Here is a 22,062-nt window from a genome sequence, read left to right as displayed (position 1 = left end):
AAGAACCAGGGGAATCCCAGTATTTCTCCTCACCCTCAAATCTGAGAATGCCACATTTGAAGTTGCTGCAGCATTTCCTGGCTACTACAGGAGATGGTTCACTGTCCCAAGTCCTGGCCCATGCCCCCTCCCCAGCCTTGGGACCATGACAGCATCTGCCTCATCATTCTGGCATTTCTGACAGCTTCTCCCTCTCACACAGCAGCCTTCTGCAGACAGCTCAGGAATTGTGTGTAACAGCCAATGCTCTGCAAACATCCCGTGCCAGACTGAGCTGGGAGAGAATGAACACAGCCCAAGCCACCCAGGCAAGGCAGCAAGTGCTGCCAGGGCTGGGAGCAGTCAGGGCAGCCCTGCAGAGCACTCCTGGCCCTCTCCACAGGCAGCTGCCACCCCTCTGTGCCCAGCCTGCTGCAGATGTGTACAGAGGAGATTTGGGTGTTTGCTCTCCAAACCTGCCTTGTTAATGCTGGAGGAATATTGACACAACACTCCCTTCGAAGCAAGAGGAAATGGAAGCTTTTTGTTGAACCTGGTTTCTTTCTTTAATCTTGGTTTTTAGAACAAGACATTTAACAACATTACCATTCATTTTTATATCACATGTCACAAGTTCAGCTGGGCTCCTGCTTTAGCTCCAGCTGAATGTTGTCTGCTTCCCCAGAAGTCCTCAGAGTGAAGATTTATGGAGAAGCAGACACTTAAACACACACAAAACCAGAAAATGCAAGTGGGCTTTACTAATGAGGCAGGCACTTAGCTGCATGCACCTCTCCACCAGAAACAAGTCCCACTTTAGCAGACACCAACAGCATCTTTTGTCTTTGTCTAATTTGGGAGCTGTGCTGCACAGAAGTGGGAAGGCAGTTAATGTATGCAGAGTTTGCTCGAGCAGAAAATGCTTGATCTGGTCGGGGACTGGAAGAACAGAAGCTCTGCATTCCAAACAAAGGATTCCCCCAGGAATGGGAGGTACTTGAAGATGTCCACTTCTGCATCTGGAATTAAAAGCTGAGATTTCTCACAGAGAAATGCAAATCAATTAAGTGAACCAAGAAATGTTTGGGGAGGAGAAGGAAAATACTTGGCAGGCAAACACTAAAACGTCGAGCAGCTCTGTGGGAGTCATGTCCCAGGGACTGGACCAAAAACATAATTAGTCTGTTGTGGAGATAAACACCAAGCTTGTGTTCTATTTTCTCATCCCAGACACCTCCTGGGCACTTGCTGCCTCACATCCTTCCTCCAGCAGCAGAGCTCTAAGTGTGTGAAGCACCTGGGGGAGGAAGGGTTTTAGCAAAGTCTGAAGTGTTCCTTCCAAAGTGCACAGGCAGTAAACAACATTTCCTCTGGCTTTGCACTGCTCCCAGCCACACTGGGGGCACTTGTGGCATTCCCAGCTGATGGCACCTGCCTGGGAGCTGGATGGCAGCTCTGGATCCACAGTGCCTTGTCTCTCACACCTGGCAGCAGCCAGAGCTGCCCAAGTGCCCCCACAGAGGCAAAAAGGCCACCAGACCCAGCAGGCTGGCAAGGAAACAAGGGCTTCAAATGTAGATCACATCTGAGTCATGCTGCTGAACCTGCAGGCAAATCAAAGAGGGAGAATTAGTGCTGGCTGGAAGTAACTCCCTTTGCTCTGGGTCTTCCTCTCCTCCAACTCTGGAGCCTTTTGTAAGATGCTCTGCAATAGTTTTTTCTTCCTTCTTTAAACAAATTTGCCTCACCCCTGAGTTTAGTGTTAAAAGTTGCTTCTGTTGCCTCAGAAAGAGCTGCTCCCTCAGCTGCTGCTGCACTCAGCTGTGTCCTTTAGTTCTAAGCACACCAGCCCTGAAGGAGGTATTGAATGTTGTATTCAGGAGCTTTTAATTGATCCTAAACCCCTCCAGTTTTGTTCAGATAAACCACAGCAAATCCATCAGGCTTTCCCCACTCCCAACACCTTGCCCAATTAGCATTGCCTACAGACAGCTGATTTCCTTCCCACTGCTCCAGACCACATTTCCTTCCAGCTCTTCCTCATTCTCCAGCCCAGTGACATTTCAAAGCAGCTTCTTTTCTCCTGACACCCAGCTCATTGCTCTTCAGGCCTCTTTGACAGGGAGCACATGGAAGAGAACTGAGCTGTTGGAGCCTGGGGATTTATTGGTCTCTCCCTCCCTGCCTTTTAAAAGCAGAAGACAGGCACAGTATGTTTTAAGCTCTCTATACCTGGGAGCACATTTCTCATTTCCAAGTCTGGCTGATACAAATAAAATTTAACACAGATCCTCCTACTGTGTACAGACATCTCTGCTTCATTTACCAAGGCTTACAGCTTTGCACTCCAGCTTAGATCAGAAGTGAGAAAAAAACAGGCAGCCTCGAGTTATAAACATTCCCAAATGATGTGCCAGCACCAGGGGCTCCAAAATCCTGCAAAAGCCTTGTCAGCTGTGAGGCTGGGACAGAGCAGGACAAACCAGGTCCTACAGGCAGCCACCCTCTCTGAACTCTCAACTTTTAGCCAACATTTAGGAATTTACTTACGAATCTGATTACCTTTATAATCTGTTTTCTGGTTCCTGTGCCCACACTGTTGGCAGCCAAGGAATTGGCTTGGGAAGATGACTTTTCCACTGGCACCATGTGCTGAATTTTGTTGGTGCAGGGCCAGCTGCTTGCAGTGTTTAACAAGTAAGCAGGGAAAGGTCTTTGAAGATTTACATCCACTGCATCTCCAGTTTGGAAGGTTTTCATCCATGATGGGGCCTTTAAAAGAACAGAGCACATGGAAATTTAATGCCCTCTCTATATCAACACTCGTTAAGCCAAAAAGAACATCAGATGAGTAGTCAGAAAATAAAGGCCATCTTTCCTCATCATTTTTCAAGCCTCCCTTCTGTCTCTAAAAAACCATTGACTCAGAGCCATTTTTGCTACATGAGGAACAACCTGCAGACAAAGCCAGCCCTATTCCTGCCCTGCTGCAGGAAGAAGCCAAAGAGTTTATTTAAATAACAAGCAACTTATGACAAAAATCTGGGTCTAGTTCCTCATTGCATTCAAAAAAAATTACACCAAGGCTTATATGACTTTCAGCAACCACAAAGCACATGAATGAGAATGTGAAGCAAACTGTAAGAAACCACATTTAAATGTGTTAGTCACAACAATTTCATTTGCTCCAAGACCTTAAACACTGACTGGGATTTCATAATCATAAAATGAGATTATTATTTTTTGCTGATGCTCCTGGTATTCAGTGCAGGAAAAAAGGCCTTAAGATTTTGTTTTGACATGAATTTTGCTCTGAAAGTGCTCATGCTTCTAATATTTTATCATCAAGGCTGGTGAAGGTTTGGACTGGAACAGAGCAGCTCCCTTTGGCACACACACACTGTTCCATTTTGGGGCTCATGCTGGAGAAAGGGGCAGGGATTTGGGGTTCTTACACTTCCTAAGGAGCGATCCAAGGAGCCCAGCACTTCATTCCAGTGACTGTAAAGCCCAGCCTGTTTTTCCTCCAGCTTCAGAGCATGAATTTCAGACTTCAGTTCTTTCAGTCGATCTTCGAATTTCCTGCTGTTTTCTAAGTAGTCCAGCCTGAGTCCACACATTGGAGGCAAAAGGTTTAGGGTGGCACAATTTAACTCAAGAACAGGTGTTTGTGGAAGGAAGGGAGTTGGGTTTTGTTTCTTTTTATGTTTTTTAAGTAAAATGAACTCTGGCAATGCCAGCCTGGCTCCCCTGACCCAGTGACAAGGGGTTCACTTCTCTCCTTTCTGCTGCCTCACTTTTCACCAAGCATTTCCTCCCAGACTGAGGGATGTCTGATGGATCAGCCCCCAGCAATTCCACACTTTAGCACTAGAGGGAAACTTCTGTCCTCTCACATGCTGTTGGTCCAGCAAGGTGCTTTGTCCCTCCCCAAGACAGAAGGTTCTGGATTTGTCATGGCTTGATGCCACCAAAAAACCCTTCCCCTGTGTGAAAAGCCAGTGTGACACAGACATCACCCACACCATCTCAGTAAAAGGTCTCCAGCCATATGCACATCCCAAATAATTTAAAGATGAACTCTGATTCCCAAAGATTTCATTGCCTTTCTCATCCATTTGCACCACAAGCATGCTGATACCTCTCTCTCTCTATTTCAAAGGAGAGTCTCTTGAGGTCAATGTCCTTCAAATCCAGCTTGATGGATCCCTTGTCAAAGTTGGCATCTCTGCTGTCACCTGGGGAGTACTGGGGGTACTTGGCCATGTGCTGGAAGAGGCAACACAAGCACTGTCAGTCACATCTGATGGGCTGATTTGGGATTTACCTCCTCAGTTCTGCAAGAGTGCCATGTTGAGCTATTTCCTAAGTTTCTGAGACACACAGATGCTCCTGCAGCCCTTCCCTTGCACCCAGCTGAAGTTCACAACCCACAGATCCAAGAGCAGGGATTTATGCTGGCTGCAGTGCTTCTATTTCAGCAGAGAATGGAAACCCATCCTCAGCAGGGCTGGAGCAGCAGAGGGAGTTGGGGCACAGACCTTCAGCAGTGCCTTCTTGCTGGGGACAACTTCACCTGCTGTGCCTAAAGACAGATGGATGTGCCAGGATAACACAGCTGGCTCAGCACAACCCTGTCCACAAAAACTGCCTGGCTGAATGGCACCACGACTTAGGCATGAAGGCAAGGCAGCCTCTGCTCCCTAAAAGCATCACCAGATCTGGTTTTAACTCTTGCCTTGCCTTTCTTACCACCCTGAACAAACCCAGCTTCCACCCTCGCTACACTGCTTTCCCTCACCAGTTTGTCCCCCAGCTGGATGCCACTACTCAGCTTGATGGGGGCTATAAAAATGTCACCAACACCTGACTATCCCTGAGGATGAAGTGGTGCCCAGGGGAGCAGAACTTACAGGATAATTAAGCCTGGTTATGTCCAAGAGCTTCTGCTTGGCTTTGCGTTCGGCCTCGCGGGCTTCGTGCAGGTCTTGCTTCAGGTGCTCTGCTTCCTTGGCTCTGCAAGAGAAAACCCTCAGGGGAATGGCTGATGGCTTCCAACCAACTCGTGGATTTCAGGGCTCACTGCCTTCCAGAGAACAAGCCCACCACTGTGTCATCTTTACCCCAAGGCACTCGTGGGAGGATGGTCACACAGAGAACTGACTGGGCACAGCAGGACAGAGACACTGCTCCACAAAGTGCTGAATTACCATGATTTTCCTACTCCCTAATTTCCATGGGCTCACTTACAACCTGCTGATACAGATTTTCTCCAGGCCATGAGATCCTCCCTGAGGTGGGGAGAGGTTGCTCTTTATTTTGGCAAGTTTCTTGGCAGTATCCTAAAACAAGTAGAAGGATTTCTTAATAACAGGGTTAAAAATCCTCTGTCAACACTGCCCTGCTCTGCATGTTAAGGGAACATGCAAACACTCAGAGTTGTTTATATTCAACATGAGTTTACATGGTTTTACACTTCTTAAAGATCTGAAAGGGAAACAAGAGACCATTCACTTGGTACTAATGAATGAAAACAGCCTCATATCTCACAGGCTATAAAGAGTAAATTTAGATAGGTAGCCAGTGCTCATTTGATAACACTAAACAGAAGATGCTTCTGCATTCTGGATCTTTCTTGGTAAACACCTCTTTCTTGCCAAACATTCTCCTTCTTGCCAAACAAGCTTTGCATCTGATCCTCTGTAAACCTGACCTGCAATACAACACCAGCACCCAGGTGGAACAAACAAGGCACAAGGAGGCTTAGTCCCTCCGAAGTGTCACTTCAGAAATAATTCCTCCCTCCTGGGCTGGGCTCTGAGGAAAGCAGCACTCCCTGCAGCCCAGCTGAGAGCACAGGGAGGGGGGGAAAGCAAACCCCACCTCCTGTCAGACTCCTTCACCAGCTTCACGGCGATCAGCTCCGCCTCCCGCATCTTCTGCTCCATCAGCCGCTTCTCCTCCTTGCTTTTCAGAGCTGTGATCTCCAGCCTCTGGCGCTCCTGCTCGGCCTCTGCAGCATTCTGGGCCAGCAGCTTGGCCTCTTCTTCTGCAATCTGGGCTTTCTCAGCCAGCAGCTCTGCTGCTTCCTGGGATCGGAGCTGAAGAGAAAGAATTTTTCTTCATTTTTGTCCTTATCTAGAATCTCCAAAATCACCCCTGCAGGCAGGCAGGCAGAAGACATCTTTTACCAAGTGATAAAATATTTTTTTAAATAAAAACCCAACAATTTAAGGATCTAATGTTCCTCCTCTGCTCCAGAAATTCCTGTGTCTCATCTCTATAAAGCAAAGAGAAAAATCTTAGAGCTGGACAAAGCTGAAGCCAGCCCCTTCAGCTGCCTCTTTCTCCCAATTTCAGCTCCAAGATTGTTTCCTTTCCCCCCCTCTTAGCCTGAAGAGAGCACTGTGAGCCAAATACAGGGAGGGAATGGCACACAGATTATTGCAGATCAGGATTTTCCAGGGATTCCTGCACGCCCTTTCCACCAGTGATCAGAAACTCTCCAGCCTTGTCTGAGCTACGACTCCTGGTGTTAAAAAAATCCTGTTTCCAAACCAAGAAAGCCCACCAAGCACAAGAGCATTCAGCGTAACTCACCAGGGCCTCGTTGGCCTGCCTGGCTTCATCTTCCAGCTGGAAAAGGCGCCTCTCCAGCTCCTCTTTGGCTCTCTCAGCTTCTTCTCGGAGCTGCTTCTCCCTGGCCAGCCTCTGGTTCTCCATCTGGAAGCAGGATGAGCAATATTGGTGGGGTTGCAGCAGAAGCTCACCTTTGCCTGAGTGAAATGCATCAAAAGAAGAAGGAGCTGCCCTCCAGCTCAGCAGAGATGCTGGAGCTGCCTGAGCTTTGCAGCAGGGAACTCCTCAGGCAGACACTCCTGGTTATTTCAGGCTCCTGGGAGAGCCCTTGGATTGATTTGGTTTGTGCCCCAAATCTTTGGGGTCACCTCTCCACACAAACACCTCTGACCTCCTCAGGTGCCAGAGATGTTCCCACATTCAACCCTGCTGCTCTTCCTCACCTCCCACACACACACTGATGGAACACAGGAGCAGCAAGGGCAGAGCTGCAATAATAATCACTGTCTTCAGCAGCAGAGGAGGAGGAAAAATCTACCTTTTTTCTAGCTTTTTCTTCCCTGGCTTGTGCTTTCATTTGCTGGATCTCTATGGAGTCCACTTTTCTCCTCCTCATAAACAGGTCGTGGTTTCCAATGCACAACTGGAAAATCTGGATAGGAAAGGCAAAACAAATGGGGTTTTGATGGATTTGTGCCCCTGCCAGAGGGACAAAGAGGCTCACACTGGCCTCACAGGACAATTCTGACTTCAGCACAAGTGCTGGCAGCTCCAAGAAAATCAGCACCCAGGGCAGGCTCACAGCCAGGCACACAACAGCTCAGGTAAATTTGTAACAGGATGAGAGATTCCTTCTGTCCATCATCCCCCTCTGATCCCATTTTTCCTGAATTACACAGGCTGATCTAGGCTGAGATCCCAAGATCACAGTTTTGTTTACAAACAGTATTTGTCAGTCAGGCTCAGCTTTAAAGCAGGAAAGCAATTCACTCACCAGTTTGTTCACTTTGAGCTGAGAGGAGAAGAACTTGAAGACTTCTGCTTTTTTGTCAAGGGGTTTAATAGTTAACTACACAGACAAAAGGAAAAAAAAATAAAAGAAAGGAAGCACAGTGAGGAGAAAAGTAAATTGAAACTATTAAAACCAATGCAAACTTGAGCTCATCTCCACTTCTCTCTGGGGAAGCAGTGATTTATGCCACAAATAGGGGCAGGGTGATGTAAAACTGGTTTTGTTCATCAAGCTGTGTTGGAGGATAGACCCCAGGCCCAGCCCAGTGCCAGTGTGGATGGGGATTTTCCTGATGCCACCTGTGCACTGTCCCCAGAGCTCTGGAACAAGCCCTGGGTATCAGGAGAACAGGACACAGCAGCAACACCTAAAACAAATGTGTCAAGAGCCCAAGGACTTGTTCCTCAGAGCAGCAGGTCAAAGTCCTGGAGGCTTCCTCACTGTTTCAGTCCCAAGCTGTTCCCAGAGGCCAGGCAGGGCAGTCCTGCTGCCACCACACCTTGTGCTCTGTTTGGCTGCAGAACAAAATATGGCCCCTTTTTTTTTTTTTTTTTAAAGGCCCTGTTTTCTGTTCCTCAGGGTTCCCTGGCACTCAATTCCTCTAATTCATCTGCCAGGTAATTCCTGTATAATTCCAGGGCATTTGAGTCACCAGGATCATGTCCTAGAGCTCCTTTCACCCTCTAGGTAATGACTGGCTGCCTTCTGAGGAGCAAGGCTGAGATGTGTCACTGAATAAAGTGAACCTTAAACACAGGGCTGCCCAATTTCCCCCCAAAAGGGAGTTAAAGCAGTTTATTCACACATTTCAGGGGAAGTTTGATGATATCAGAGACCAAAACTGTTTTGGAGGCAGCAAACCTGTAGTCCCCTCTGATTTAATGGATATGAATCTAAAAATCTAATCTTAATTTTTGACCTCAGTTTCTGTGGGCTGTTTTCCAAAAGTCCCACAGAAAATGGAACAGGCTGTGCTGCCCTTTGGCTGACAAATTCCAGGTATTCCAGTACCACTGCAGTTTCCCTGGGTTTGTTTTTTCTGATTACAGCCTTCCACACAGCCCATGATTTGGACTGAGAATAAATTTTCCCCACTCCTTCCCTTTCTAGAAGCAAGAGCTGGGCTTCACAGTGAAATTGCAGTGCTGGGGAGTGAAATCATGTCCCAACAAACTGGCAGAAAACCATTAATCCCTCCCTGCATGTCCCCTCTTGCCACTGGGCTCCAAGGCTCAGCTGCAAGGACTTCTGTGTGTGCAAACAGCATTCAGGTTTTGTGGATCACGGAATTCCTGCTGGGATAACTGAGCAAGGCAGGCACGGTGGCATTCATAATGTCTGTCTTTTTCAGAGATCAACACATTTGTTTTGCAAAGGCCAAGCAGCAGGGAAGGAGCCAGCACAGAGTCAGAGCTCAGAGCAGCCTCAGGGAACTCAGGTTTCGAGCTCATCTGCAAGGCAGGGCTGTTATTTTTAGTTTTGTAACAAAGCTCCCCAGGATTTTCCCCTTCTCCCCCAAAATTATTTCAACAGAGGAAGCTTTCAGGCTGTTCCAAGAATCCCAGTCCACACCCATGCCCGTGGAAAAAGAATAATACATCAAAGCCATCATACCTCCTTCTCACTACAGGAAATGTTTCTGATAGAGCTCCACTCAAAGGATTTATTGGGGGAGAACCTGTTATTAATGCTGTAGATATGAATACCTTTGGCATCAACTCCAAGCAGGAGATCTGTGTGGTTTTTGTTTTGCTAAAAAACAAGAGAGATCAGTAAATGGCATTTTTGGTGACATTAAACAACCACAGACAAGAAGCACCTATTTTAATATATTGATATTTGTTTGTATTTTAGGCAATTGGTGTTTATAAAAATATTATGAATGCTGTCACTGGCAATAATAAACTCAGTCCTTTAGGCTGCTTATAGCAACTCAAACTATTTCTCCTTCCTATTCCATACCTGGAGTTACTCAAAACTTTTGTCAGGTTGTAAAATATTAATCTTAACTGTTTTATTCACCTGCTTATTTAGCAGGCAAGAAAACCAAGTCAGAACAAAACCAGAAGTCAGGAGTCCCAGTTGCAAACTCCCTGGAGGATGTTAAAAGGACAGCACCATCATTTGCAGCAAGTAAAAACTGCTAAAATAAGGCACTTACAGCAATTGGGAAATAATTGACACCATACATTTCCAAGTCTTGGGCAATTTTCAGATAGTTCATCTCAGCTTCATCCCTGGAGAATAAAGCCATGATTATGAAATGCCTTTCCAGCCTTTCTCTCCTGGCTGACTCTCCATTTCCCACTTAGAAAAGAAGAGGCAATCTGACCCTTTGTACAAACTTAGTTTTGCCATCTTGCTCTCAATAATAGAAAAAAAAAAGGATAATAAAAACAGCATCTGGACAGAATAAAGAATAAAATAAAGAATAATAAAGAATAAAAGTTGCACCTATTTCAAGAGATGACTCGTGGATAGTGTAATCTTCATTAAAATTCATTAAAAGTCTTATCCCTGGGTTAGTTTTGCCACTCCATGTCTTGGAAAACAACCCTTCCATTGTTTTCCAAGAATATATTTCCTTCAGGAAATAGAGTTCATTGAGAAAAGAGTACTGGACAGAGCTCTTTGCCATGGCCAAAGAAGAGTGAGAATCTCTCCACCCACTTTTCTTCTCCCTTCAAAGTAAATCAGTGAATCTTGAGGAAAATATTCAACAAAAATAATGCTAAGAAGCCTCCAGAACAGACAGAAACAGAACGAACCTAAATATTAGGAAAAGCTGCCTCTGGGTGCTAACAGATCCTATTTACTGTTTAATTGGATTTCCAGACGGGCTGAATTACACTGAAAACAACAAATCCCATAAATAAATGTATGGGGTTTCCAGGAAATGCAAAGATTTCCTACCTGGCAATACCCCTGTGCTCAGCATACCAAGCAGTGATCTTCTCCTCCCACATCTCTGCTGTCAGCTGGTACTGCCTGAGCACCTGCAGGAGAAGGAGGGAGGTTGGATCCCTGGGAAGATCCAAATCCAAGCTCTGCCTCTCCCAGGCAAAGTGAAAATGCAGAGGTGCAGCTCACAGCTTGGGCATTTTGCAGAGTTTTTAATGCTCTGATTAATGCCCAGCAATATCTGCACTGCAAAAAAGAGACTGAAAGATTTTGCACTGCAAAAGAGGAGACTGAAAGATTTTGCACTGCAAAAAAAGGAAATTCAAAGATTTGGGTTTGTATCAAATTAAGACTCACCCTTTTGGGTAACAGCTCATCATGGGCTAGAAAGCCTGGCTCATGGAAATTTGGGTCGTAGTCACCATACTGTCCCAAAAAAAAAAAAGAGTTATTTCAGATTGTTAGAGGCAGAATGCTGAGGGAGTTGTTCCTTGCATAGTTTGAAGTGAAGGCCTAAGGCAGATTTTATTTTGGTTCCCCTGCACACATCCCCTCATCTGAGCAGTCCATGGAAGATCCTTCCAGAAAGATTACACTAAAATGTTAGGCCCAAATAAATCCCCTAAATTGCAGAAGCATAGAAAAAAAATCCTTGTAGTGGCATTTAATGTTGTTTTTTTTTCTGTGTTGTACCTCCAAGGATGTGCTGTGCTTGTACCTCCAAGGATGACCAACTTTACCAGCAAATTTTACCCCTGCTGTGTTTTACACACCACCATGTAGATGTGTTGGGTTAAACCAGAAAAAAGACAATTAAAAAAGAGATTTTCTATGCACAAACCTTGGCCTGAACAGCGTAAGAAGCCAGTAAAACTGTAGCTTCTGGTGAGCAATAGATTTCCTCATCCAGGATCTGCTTCTTAACCTAAACCAACAGAAAAAGGGAGCAAGTTCAAGAAGCTCAAAGTCAGGACTTAAGTCAGGCTTGAAATGAAAGCAGACATGCCCAGACTAGAACTTGGCAGCAAATATCACCTTTAGGAGTTAATCACAGCAACAAGAAATTGGCATTCAGGAACACAGGAAGCCTTTAGTTAGCATTGCATTTAATGAGACCAAAAATGCCAGTCAGCTCTCTCCACACACTTACATAAGGAGTCCTAGAAAAGCAAATCCCATAAAACATCAATTTTATTGTCTGCGCTTCATTTCTTTTAACAATCCTTCTTTTTTCTTTTTCCTGCCTTTGGAAAAGTCAGCTTTGCATACATCAGACATCAGATTTTAGCTTGGGAGGCAGCTCTGGAGGTCAGGTCCAAGCAGAGCAGACTCAGAGCTGTGCAGCTGCCATATAAAAATCACAAGAAATGTTCTCCAGCTTTCCAGAATGAGAGAATAAAGGAGAGCCTCAAAAGAGAAGCTGAATAATAAAGCACTTCATTTATTCATTTTCAGTGGTCTAAGCACAACCAGACAATGCTAAAGAGTCTTTCAACATTATTTTCATTTTAATAACCTGTGGTGCTACCAAGAGCAGAGGTGTTATAGTTTGTAAGGTGTTGTGTGATTTTAAATCAGTTGTGCAATTTCTGTTTGAAAACCTAAAGAGGGAAGGGGAAATTAATCTTCCCAAATCCTCCTCTCAGGGGTATTTAGCTTAGGAACAGCACAGGACAACAAAATTTTGCATAGCTCACAGTCTTAAACATTTCCAAATAGAAAATGACTTGAGCTAGCACAAGTTCTGTTCACAAACACACCTCTGTAGGTGCTGGGAACTGAAATGAACCACCAAGAAAGTTTTGCTTTTAAATTTAGTCCCTGGTGAGCACAATCTGTGAAGCTGAGTTACAGTGCAGGGAACATTCTTTCTAAGCTGTTAAAATGGAAAGAATGGAAATATTTTTCTTCCAATTTGGAAAGATCCTGCTTTCATTCTCCACAGAGCAAATCATGCTCCAGAATTTAGAACAATGTGGATAAATCCCCCATAAGTGTCTGGGTTGTTTTGTTTGTTTGTTTTTTGTGATCAGTTTTTACAAGGACTTTTTGTGAAACTTCATGAAGAAGCAATAAATTACCTCATCTTTAAGCAGCCAATATTTAGCTTTAGTCAATGACATTTATTCAGGCATTTATGCCACATTAATTTGCAAAGGTCTGAAGAGTCAGGAGAGCTGAAATCTTCAGGCATCCAGATGTCTGAACATGTTTTTCCTATTAGCATCCAGGTGTGAGCTGAAGTTCTTATAGTCAGGAAACTTTGCAAGTTCCAATTTGTTTCAGCCTTGTTTGCCTACTTTGGAATGAGAAGAATTTGCTAATTGCATATCTGCTAGTTAAGGCAGGTTCAAGCAGAAAAGGAAAAAAAAAGGAAAAATCAGGATTAAAAGAGCAGGAAAAGTTCTGCTGTCCTCATTCCTTTCCAAAATTAGCTGAAGAAATAAATTGCCAAGTGGTTGAAGGTTCTGGATGAAGTTCTGGTGGGTTTATGAACCCTCAGAGCTGCAGCATTTCCCCAAGATTTCATTAGCACATCCTCCTCAAGGAACAAGGGAATTTACTGGGTTTATTTCCAGCTGCAGACTGAATTTATCCCAGCTACCTGCACAGACTCATCCTGCTGGAATAGAGCAACACTCCAGGGGCTGAAACTTCCACAGGGACTCAGGAGAGAAGCTGGATGTCCCAGACATGGGAAGTGACCATGCCAAACTCATCTGTGGAGCTCTCCCTGGTTGATCCATCTTTATTTTTGATAAAGCTCCAAGAATTTGCTCCTTCATCTCCTTTTTGATGGAGCTCAAATGGTGTGTGCTGCTCTGCTCCTCTCAAACCTTGCCATGTGAATAAGCCTGGATTTCAGAATGCCTATCAAATTCCATGATCTTTTATCCCTACAATCCAAAATGAAGGTTTAGGGAGTACTTGTTTTCTAGAGGTTTTTGCTCTCCAGCACAAAATCTCTCCAAAAACCTCACAGTTCTTCCAGCAGTTCCAGCTTTGCATGGAATTTTAATTTTTTAAACACATGTTAAGGAGCAAAACAAGCCTGGAATATTCAGGTTTGGAATTATCCCCCAAACTGCTGGGTGCTGTCACAAAAACCTGCAGAAGATGAAACATCCAGCTTACCTGGACACAAACCCACAGCAGGCAGGAGAGATGTTTGTATTTCATAAAAATAATGTCTACAAAGTTCTTGAGAGAGCTGAAGCAAGCAGAATTATCCTGAGCTGCCAACAAGATCAAAGACAATGCAAAAGGACCGGGGGAAATACAGAAGGAATTCATGGTTCAAAACTGTTCCCCACCTGAAGGAAGAATAAATGCTGGGTAATTTCCTGTAAGAGTTCCTCTTCTACCTTCTCTGGGTAGAATTTAGCCAAAAAATGAAAGCTAACGGGATCTTCTTTGGGGATTTCTTGATCCAAAACCTGTTTACAGATAAAATAAAATCAAATCAGCAGCAAAAATTATTCATGAGTGTCTCAAGATAATATTCCCAAGGAAAATCAGAAAGCAGCCAATAATCCACTTAAAGCCTTCCCATATTTTAGAGGGAAGGGTAATTTTGATCTTTAATCTAACAGCAATCAGTGGTGATTAGTGTGAGATGCTGCAGGTCAAATGGGATAGAAGCAATCAGAGCAATTAATCCTATTTTCACCTTAAGAAAAGCTACCATGTCAAATTCCGAGTTGTCATGGAACACATCCCTTTAGCTCCCATGCTCCAGAAAGTCAATATTTATAGAAGTAAATAATTAATTGCCACCCATTTTGTCTCCTGTACCTTTTTGTCCATCTTTAACCAGGTGCACATTCCTTTAATTGTGTACTGCAAGCCAAAGAACCAGGTCTCCCTCAAACCAAGGGCTCGGCACACCAGGTCAAACAAATCCTTTCCCTTCCACTTCATCTGAGAGAGAGAAAAATCAAGAAAAACATGGATATCCTAAATGAATTTGCTCCATTTGAGCCCTTCCTCCTGTGAAATCTTATTTCACCTTTAGGTTTTTAATGAAATATTCCTGCTGCTGTCAGAGTTGCTGTGTTCCACCTCCTCTCCCTCTCCAGACACATCCAGAGAGCAGCTGGAGTCATTTAAGCACCAAGCACTTGAGGGAATGAGGATTGTATTATTGATTCCCTGGGATGTGGCAAGTCTTTATTAATATTTGTCCAAAATTTTGACTCAATGGTTTATACAAACTGGAGAGACTGAGAGAAAGCCAGGGGAAATCAAATCAGGACACGGGGTAGGAATGCTGAACAATGAGAACACCTTTCACACCCCTCAGGTATTTCAGTGGCACCAGGCCAAGCCTTTATCCTACTTTGATTTAAATGGGTCTTCTTAAATGTTTTCATTTCAATTTAGCAGCCACAGAGAGCAAACTTTGATTCAAGGTCCCAAATTCACACATGTCTGATGCCTTGCTCCCTTCACCAAAGAGGCTGCTCATCTGTTTCACCACATTTCACAGAAAGATGATTTTATCTAATTGCTAAAACTAAAAACTGAATGGCAAAAAGAAAAAAAAAAAGTGAACTTTTAGGCAGTATTGGAGTGGCAAACTGGAAATCATCCCAGCAAAAGAGCAGTGTCTGGGGAGAAAGGAGAGGTAGCAAAGGAGGGAATACACTGTTTGTTAACATGGACTCTGATCTCTAAATCAGATTTTCCAAATCCTTTATTTTCACAATTCTGCCTGCAAGTACTCCAGAGCAGTAAGTCATACAAGATTAATCTATCCTGTCTCTGCAGGACCTAATAAATTACATTAAATGGCTCACAGAGCAGTCAGGTCCCACTAAACCTGCCAGTCCCACTGGAACTGAGTTTTCTAACACCCCAAAATAGCTGTGTGACTTGTTTTGCTTTTGCTGGATGATTAGGAATTAATTAATCAGGGACAGTTCTGTCCCTTCAATAGTGCAGCCCAATTTATTCAGCAATCGATCATTTATTTTTCCCCAGCCTTGACTTCCCTAATTAATTTATCAGCCATAATTAATAGAACTGCCAGCTCTTTCATCAATCCTTTTTTCTCTTCTGCCCAGAGATCCAAACACCCATTGCAGGTAAAGACCTGGAGTTTATAAATGGCAAATTGGAAGAGAAAAAAACAAAAATACCAGTTTATAAATTATTTTATCAACATCTTAGCACCAGCTCCGACCAGTTTATCCAAGCTGGAAGTGTATTAAAGAGCTGTGTCAGTTCCAAATATATATATATATATATATATTCATGGAGAAGTAGGATCCTTACAAACAATTGGAATGAAGAAAGCAGTTTTAGTATTAATTTAGCTGTGCCAGTCAAATGGATTTCATGCAAACAGCTTTAAATTCTGAACAGAGTTAAGAGAAGAACACACCTGAGATTAAATAATCCATTATTTATAAAAATAGCAGATCAGCTTTAAGACCATCCACGAGCTGATAATGTGAATTTTTCCAATTTCTTGCTAACACAAAGGGCACTCCCCAGCTCCCAGCACTTGCTGACACTCTCACCTCGCAGCTGAACTCCATCTCAGCATCCACTGTTATAATCCTGACTTTAAAAGTCTTGGGTTGTTTCTTCTTCAGGCCTCGGATGGACATATTTTTCAGCTGATGAGGGCAGCCACACCTGAAATCAAACATTGAGGGATGGAAATTCAGCAGCATTTTCTTGGTTAGATTCCAAAGCAGGATGAGTCCAAACATGCAGAATAAATTCACCGTTAGAGATGCATTTTTTGAGGCTAATAAGGATGTTGAAAGAAAAACCTTTTAAATTAGTTTGCTCCTTAAAGGAAGTTGCTCAGAAAATGTTATTGCTGTATTTTCTCAGATTTTGGCTATACAAATAAAATTCTCTTTCTCAAGGGTCTCTGCAGCATCTCCACTCAGTAGAACACCAGAAACTGCAGCTCAACTTTGTTCTATCAAATCCAACACAGTCCTTTCCCATCAGTTATGGCTCCTTCAGCAACTAAACTTGGATTTCTTTATAACACGAGGTTTTAACTCCCTGAAATCATACAAATGCCAAGAATATATGCATTGAAATTCAGTTGAATTTACCACATTCTTTTGTGCTATTCACTCACAATGATAAAAGTAATTTAGAACAGGAATTTTCCCAGTGAAGTCTTGTGAAATTAATTTTGCAGAAGCTGACAAAAAATTCCATCAGAAATCTTCTATTCTAAATGTGATCACCTCCATGCCACCCAAAAAAATTGAGGAGATGCTGCTTCCACAAGAATCTTGTGGAAAGCAAATATTGAAAGCTGGAGTTAATGATGGTGTGAATCTGCTCCAGGCAGTTCTCAGGCATTTCTTTCTGAGCACAGGAAATCAGCCTGTAAAGGTTTTTGCTTCTTTTTACTTTATAAAATTAACAGGTCAAACTTGTATAATGTAGAGAGAATCTGTGAACTGTACAGGGCAAGAGACTGAGGCATTCCTGGTTTCCTGCAATACAAGACTATTACAGTGTGGCAGAATTCCAATCTCCCCTTGAGGAATTCCAAAATAAAGCTCTAGTTTAAACTGAAAATTTCCATTTGCCTGCACCTTCCAGGATTTCATAAAATATTTTGCTCCTTTTTTTTCTGCTGAGCTCTAAATTGGCTTGCAAATGTATTGATTTTTTCACTTACTTTGTTTGTGCCACCCACCCACAAATTTTGAGGGGTTAAATAGGAGGTGAAACAGATATGGAATGTTTTCTTTACAGATTATAGGGAAGTTGAGGCAGGGAAGAGATAAAATAGTTACCAAATCATAGGGATATCAGAGGCAGAGCTGAGAACAAGTGATGGAGACAACTCAGAGTGGGGAGGAGCAGCTCAGGAGGAAATTCATCCCTCTGACACCACTGGGGAGTTGGGGAGTCCTCTCCCTCCAGCTGCCTCTGGTGGAGCTTCTGCTGAAGTCTTCTTTGGGTTTGGGGCACCACTTCTGGAGCTGGGAAGGTAATTGGAGTCCCAAGGAGAGGTCCAAGGGCTAGAAAATCATCTGTGGGGAGATGAAAGCACAGGTTGGAACAGAGGAAGGACGAGTGGTGAGATGTGGTAATGGCTGCTCTTCAGGAGAGGGAATATTGGGCTTCATGAAGGTGCAGCCTGAGGAAAATTCAATAATCAGGATATTACAGTGCTGGAAAAGCACAGGGAGGCATTTCTCTTTCTGAACTTCCCCCCAAAACAATGTGACAGCATTGTCCTGGGGACTGGAGGCACCCAAACCCTCAAAGGACTCCCCCAGTGCTGGTCCCTCCTGGCAGGGGCCACCACCAGCCCAGGAGAGCCACAGCACCCAAAACCAGTGAAAGGCAAGAGCAGCACAGCCAGAGCCCAAATCCATCACTCCAGGGCACCTTTCTCCTCAGGGATTACATTTTACAGTGAAAACCAGACCTTGCCACAAACTTTCTTCTATAATTTGGGCAGCTCAGTGCACCCAGCTGAGCAGAGCTCAGGTCTTTTCTACTTAGCACAGCAAAGAAGTTTCAATGAAGGAAAAAGGGAATATTGAAAATCCCCAAAATGACCACAGCAATATTGACAGGGAGAGCATCATGTGAGGGCATCCACACCAGCAGTAAATTACCACAGACATTTTTTGATCTCTAATCTACAAAATTAATTTTTAACCTGTTGTATTCCAAAGATCTTTTCCATCAGTTTTTTTCAAAATGGTAAATAATTGTACCATACAGCATTTATAGCCTGAGAACTACAGACTTCTATACAAAAATGGAAATAGTTTTATTAGTTTCTAGAAGAAACATTAATGGCTGAAAACTAAGGAGAAAAAAGCTTCATAATTCATTTTTAATATGTAACCTGAAACAGCCAGCTGAGTTAAACAGGAACTCGGAGTTAGGGCCAGTACAGAACATTCTCAGAGTTTCATATGGAAAATTCTGAACAGATAAAATTGAGCAGCTGGAGGAAAATGTACTCATTTTCTCAAAATATGAGGAAAATACCAGAGCTTTTCATTTGGACTTTGAAGTTATTTCTTTTTTCTTATATAACCAGGTTGAAATGACAATATAATTTGTTCAACATTTCCAATAGCATTTTTTTTGTTCTTTCCAGAATTTTTATTCCATGGAAAAGTACATTCTGACTCACAGCAAAAAGACATTTTTGAATATCAAATTTTCCCCAGAAAAGTAAACTGCATTTTAATCAATAGCACTGGTAAAGAAATTGGAAAGGGTTTTCACACTGAATAGCTGAAATGAATGTCAGATCCTGACAACAGAAGCAAGAGCACTTAGCAGAGAAGATTTTAGAGAAAGAACTTTTTTCAAATAAGAGAAATCTTGCTGAAAAAAAAAGCAAGATAAAAAAAATACAGGGGTTTGCAATTTTTTGTGTAAATGCAAAAGCAATTCCTTCTAACAACAGGGAATCCAGTACTCCAAGGCTCCTGACACCCAGCTCCAGTGATTTATTCCTGCAGGTGCCACAGGGATCCAGAAGGAGCAAAATGTGATGGATCAGAGCATGAATGCAAAACAGGGCAGGGTGATGAAAGATTCCTGCTGAGCCAGAACCTGGGAACAGAGAGTTCAGGAGCTGGGAACAAGCACAGGGAGATGAGTGATAAAAGCTTGGTGTGGCGAGGGGAACAGCGAGGCAGCGATGGGGAATAAAATGGGAAGGAACAAAGAGCCCCAAGTCTCTGCTGGTGCCCAAGATGAAAGGAGGGACATCCAGCAGCTCTGGGTTTGAGTGTTGTCCCTCCTGGAGAGGGAGGAAGCAGGAGCACAGCGCGGGGTGCGGTGGGAAGAGCAGGAAGGACTGGCCAGGTGGCTGTGGCAGCAGCGAGGCCGATGTGTCACGGCACAGCCTGCACTGTGATCCACGCGGGGAGGCACCCACAGGCAGGCAGAGAGGGAAAGGTGAAACCTGCATCAGCACACACTCACCGAGCTCCAGACATCCACCAGGACTCAGCACCCTGGAGACAAACCTCTCAAGGTGCCCAAGAGTGAGGGTGCGATTTATGCTCAGTGAAGGGGAATGGGTGGGGTTTGTGGGATTCTCCATGGGGTGTAAAAACTTCCCTTCAGGTGGCACTGGCTCTCAGGGACAGCCATCACCATCCATCACCCTTGGGGCAGCCGCACTGGGGTGGAAAACCATCTGTTTTCACACACACACAAAATCCAGCAGCACTTTTTAAGGTGAGAACTCAGGTGCAGACAGGCAAAGAATTAATGACAATCCAGACCCTCTTACACCTTCATAATGAATCAGCTTGAAAGGATCAGCATGGAGCTGGAAACCCAAAACCTTTGGGACAGCAACGAGGATTCCAGAGACAAGAACTGGGAATTTACTTTAAGAGCCACCACCAGAAGATGCTTGAAGCACCCCACTGCAAAAGCACATTAGCATAGCCACTACTACAGCTTGAAAGAGTGTCAGCGCTGAAATATTTACTGCAGCTCCGAGTGGCAAATTCCCCTGAGTCATTCTGTTTCTCCTGGATTTCCATACTCCAGCTCAGGAATTAATGCAAGCCGTCTGAATGCAGACAACACAGGAGAGCATCGCGGGCTCGGTGCAGTTGTTGACTCACGCTCCTGCCTCTGCTCCCTGCCCGAGGAACAATTTCAGCAAAGAATTCACTGCTTTAAAATGGGTCAGCAAGATAAAGGGTTTTTTTACTCCTCACTCTTAAAAGAAGTTATCTAAAGTCACCAGTTGGATCAAGACTTACCTCACAGATCCTATTTTGAATGACGATAAGAAGGGGGAAAAAAACCCTTTTAATCCAAAAACTCCGTATTTCCCCCGCAGACATCAATATCCAGCCCTCAGAAGTTTTGCCACTGAGAATAAAATCCAAGAACAACTTTTCTACTTGATCCCTTTCCCTTTGTTTCCATGAACTGCAGCATGTTAGCGCCCTCTGAAAAATCAAAGGATCGCTTTCCCAGGTGATAGGAACACTTTAACCATTTCCTGCCTGCACCAGGGCTCCTCCCCACTTCCCCGCTCTGTAATTCAAACAACCAGGCACTAAACTAACAGAAACCCACGAGGTTTGGCTTGGATAGATGTAAAAATGGATAATGAACTTCCGAATAACTCCTTGGATGGTACGTGATCAAATTATTTCAACAGTGTCTCCTGTTCTGCCCATATCAGCCACCTTAAGAAAGGAAACTGCCTGGAGTTGTGCTGTTAATTAAACATAATTCCCTACCCGTCCTCTTCCTGCCGTGAGAGATGATGGGACACCCACACACCGAAAAGAGAACAAGGCTCTAAACTGGGCAGCAGCCAAAAGATCAGCAGAAAGGGGTAAGGGAGCACATTTAAATAAAAAAAGGGATGGCCTCAGCCTGAAGTCACAGGGAAAGACCAGGAGCACGTTACCTCGATGTAATAATTTTGCCATTATTCAGTTTCTAAGTAGTTTGGGGGCTTTTTGCTAACTCTCCATTTTATACAGAGATTTATAGAAACTGATTATCTGCCAGGTTATGGATATATATCCAGGTTAGGGATAGCAAGGACAGGCCAGCTCTCACTCCATATCTACTATAATTATTCCAGATTTATATGGAAAACCTTCAAGATTTGTCTCACATCCATCACTTATCAGCAAGGGGAAGAGCACAGCACGTGTTGATGTGCAGAAACCTCAAAGGGGCTGTACTGAGAGTCAGCTCCATCCCCAAAATTCCATGTAAAGGGGTTCCTCAGCACCCACAGCCTGCATTTGTTTGGAAGAGGAGGCTCAGGGAGGAACCTCATCCCTCCCCAAAATTACCTGAGGGGAGGCTGTGGTGAGGTAGGGTTAGGCTGTTCTACTTGCAGTGAGAAGACAAGAAAAAACAGCTTTAAAGTGAGATGAGATTCAGATTAGATATTAGGAAAAGTGTTTTCACTGTTTGGGTGGTCAGGCATGGGAACAGGTTGCCATGGTGGGGTTACCATCCCTGGAAATGTCTGTATCGGGTGCTGGGTGATGTGGTTTGGGGTTATGGTGGCAGTGCTGGATACAGCTGGACTTCACAATGAAAGAATCAGAATATCCTGAGATGGAAGCGACTCATCAGGAATATCGAGTCCGACTCCCGACAGCGCACAGAACGTTCCAGAACCCCACCACATATCAGAGTTCTTGAGCTCTGTCAGGTTTGGTGCCATAACCACTGCACCAATGAGCCTGTTCCAGTGCTCCACCATGCCCTGGGTGAAAAACCTTCCCCTGATATCCAACATAAACCTGCCCTGACTCAGCTCCAGCCATCTCCTCAAGCCTTGTCACAGATGAGACAGAAAGGATGAGAACCTGCTCCACCTCTCCCTCATGAGAATACTGAGGGCCACAATAAGGTGTGACCTGTCTCATCTTCTCAAAGCTGAACAAATGAAGTGACCTCAGCCATTCCTCTTAAGGCTTGTCCTCCATCATCTTTAAGGATCTTTAAAGAGCTCTTAGAGATCTTTCCTAACTTTAACCAATTCCGCCACACACAAACCCACGCTCGTAACTCCCTCACCGCCTCTGAGGGGGCGGCCGCCGCCTGCGCCTTTAAATAGGGCCGGGAAGCCC

The 22,062-nt window shown here is 44.1% G+C and overlaps 1 protein-coding gene across 9 annotated transcripts; it reads right to left on the bottom strand.

The window, feature by feature from the left end:
- Positions 1 to 520: 520 nt before the first annotated feature.
- LOC135283509 (merlin-like) lies at positions 521 to 22,043 on the bottom strand. Of its 9 annotated transcripts, XM_064394400.1 has the most exons (20): positions 20,215 to 20,546; positions 19,935 to 20,090; positions 17,251 to 17,490; positions 15,997 to 16,114; positions 14,267 to 14,392; positions 13,786 to 13,908; positions 11,313 to 11,396; positions 10,829 to 10,897; positions 10,484 to 10,566; positions 9,732 to 9,807; positions 9,185 to 9,322; positions 7,553 to 7,627; positions 7,097 to 7,210; positions 6,580 to 6,702; positions 5,863 to 6,080; positions 4,893 to 4,995; positions 4,121 to 4,248; positions 3,435 to 3,585; positions 2,542 to 2,751; positions 521 to 1,583 (listed from the first exon to the last, which is right to left on the bottom strand). In XM_064394400.1, the coding sequence occupies exons 3-20, from the start codon at positions 17,256 to 17,258 to the stop codon at positions 1,548 to 1,550; spliced, it is 1,983 nt and encodes a 660-aa protein (XP_064250470.1). In that variant the 5' UTR covers positions 17,259 to 17,490; positions 19,935 to 20,090; positions 20,215 to 20,546; the 3' UTR covers positions 521 to 1,547. The 9 variants fall into 9 exon arrangements, with proteins under 9 accessions (XP_064250470.1, XP_064250475.1, XP_064250473.1 ...); XM_064394405.1 differs by lacking the exons at positions 19,935 to 20,090; positions 20,215 to 20,546 and adding an exon at positions 22,010 to 22,043; XM_064394403.1 differs by lacking the exons at positions 19,935 to 20,090; positions 20,215 to 20,546 and adding an exon at positions 21,887 to 22,011.
- Positions 22,044 to 22,062: the final 19 nt, after the last annotated feature.

Source organism: Passer domesticus, chromosome 19 (genome assembly GCF_036417665.1).
Source record: "Passer domesticus isolate bPasDom1 chromosome 19, bPasDom1.hap1, whole genome shotgun sequence".
In the NCBI taxonomy this organism is placed as follows: Eukaryota; Metazoa; Chordata; class Aves; order Passeriformes; family Passeridae; genus Passer; species Passer domesticus.
The sequence above is the reverse complement of the archived record's forward strand: the minus strand, read 5'-3'. Positions and strand labels throughout refer to the sequence as shown.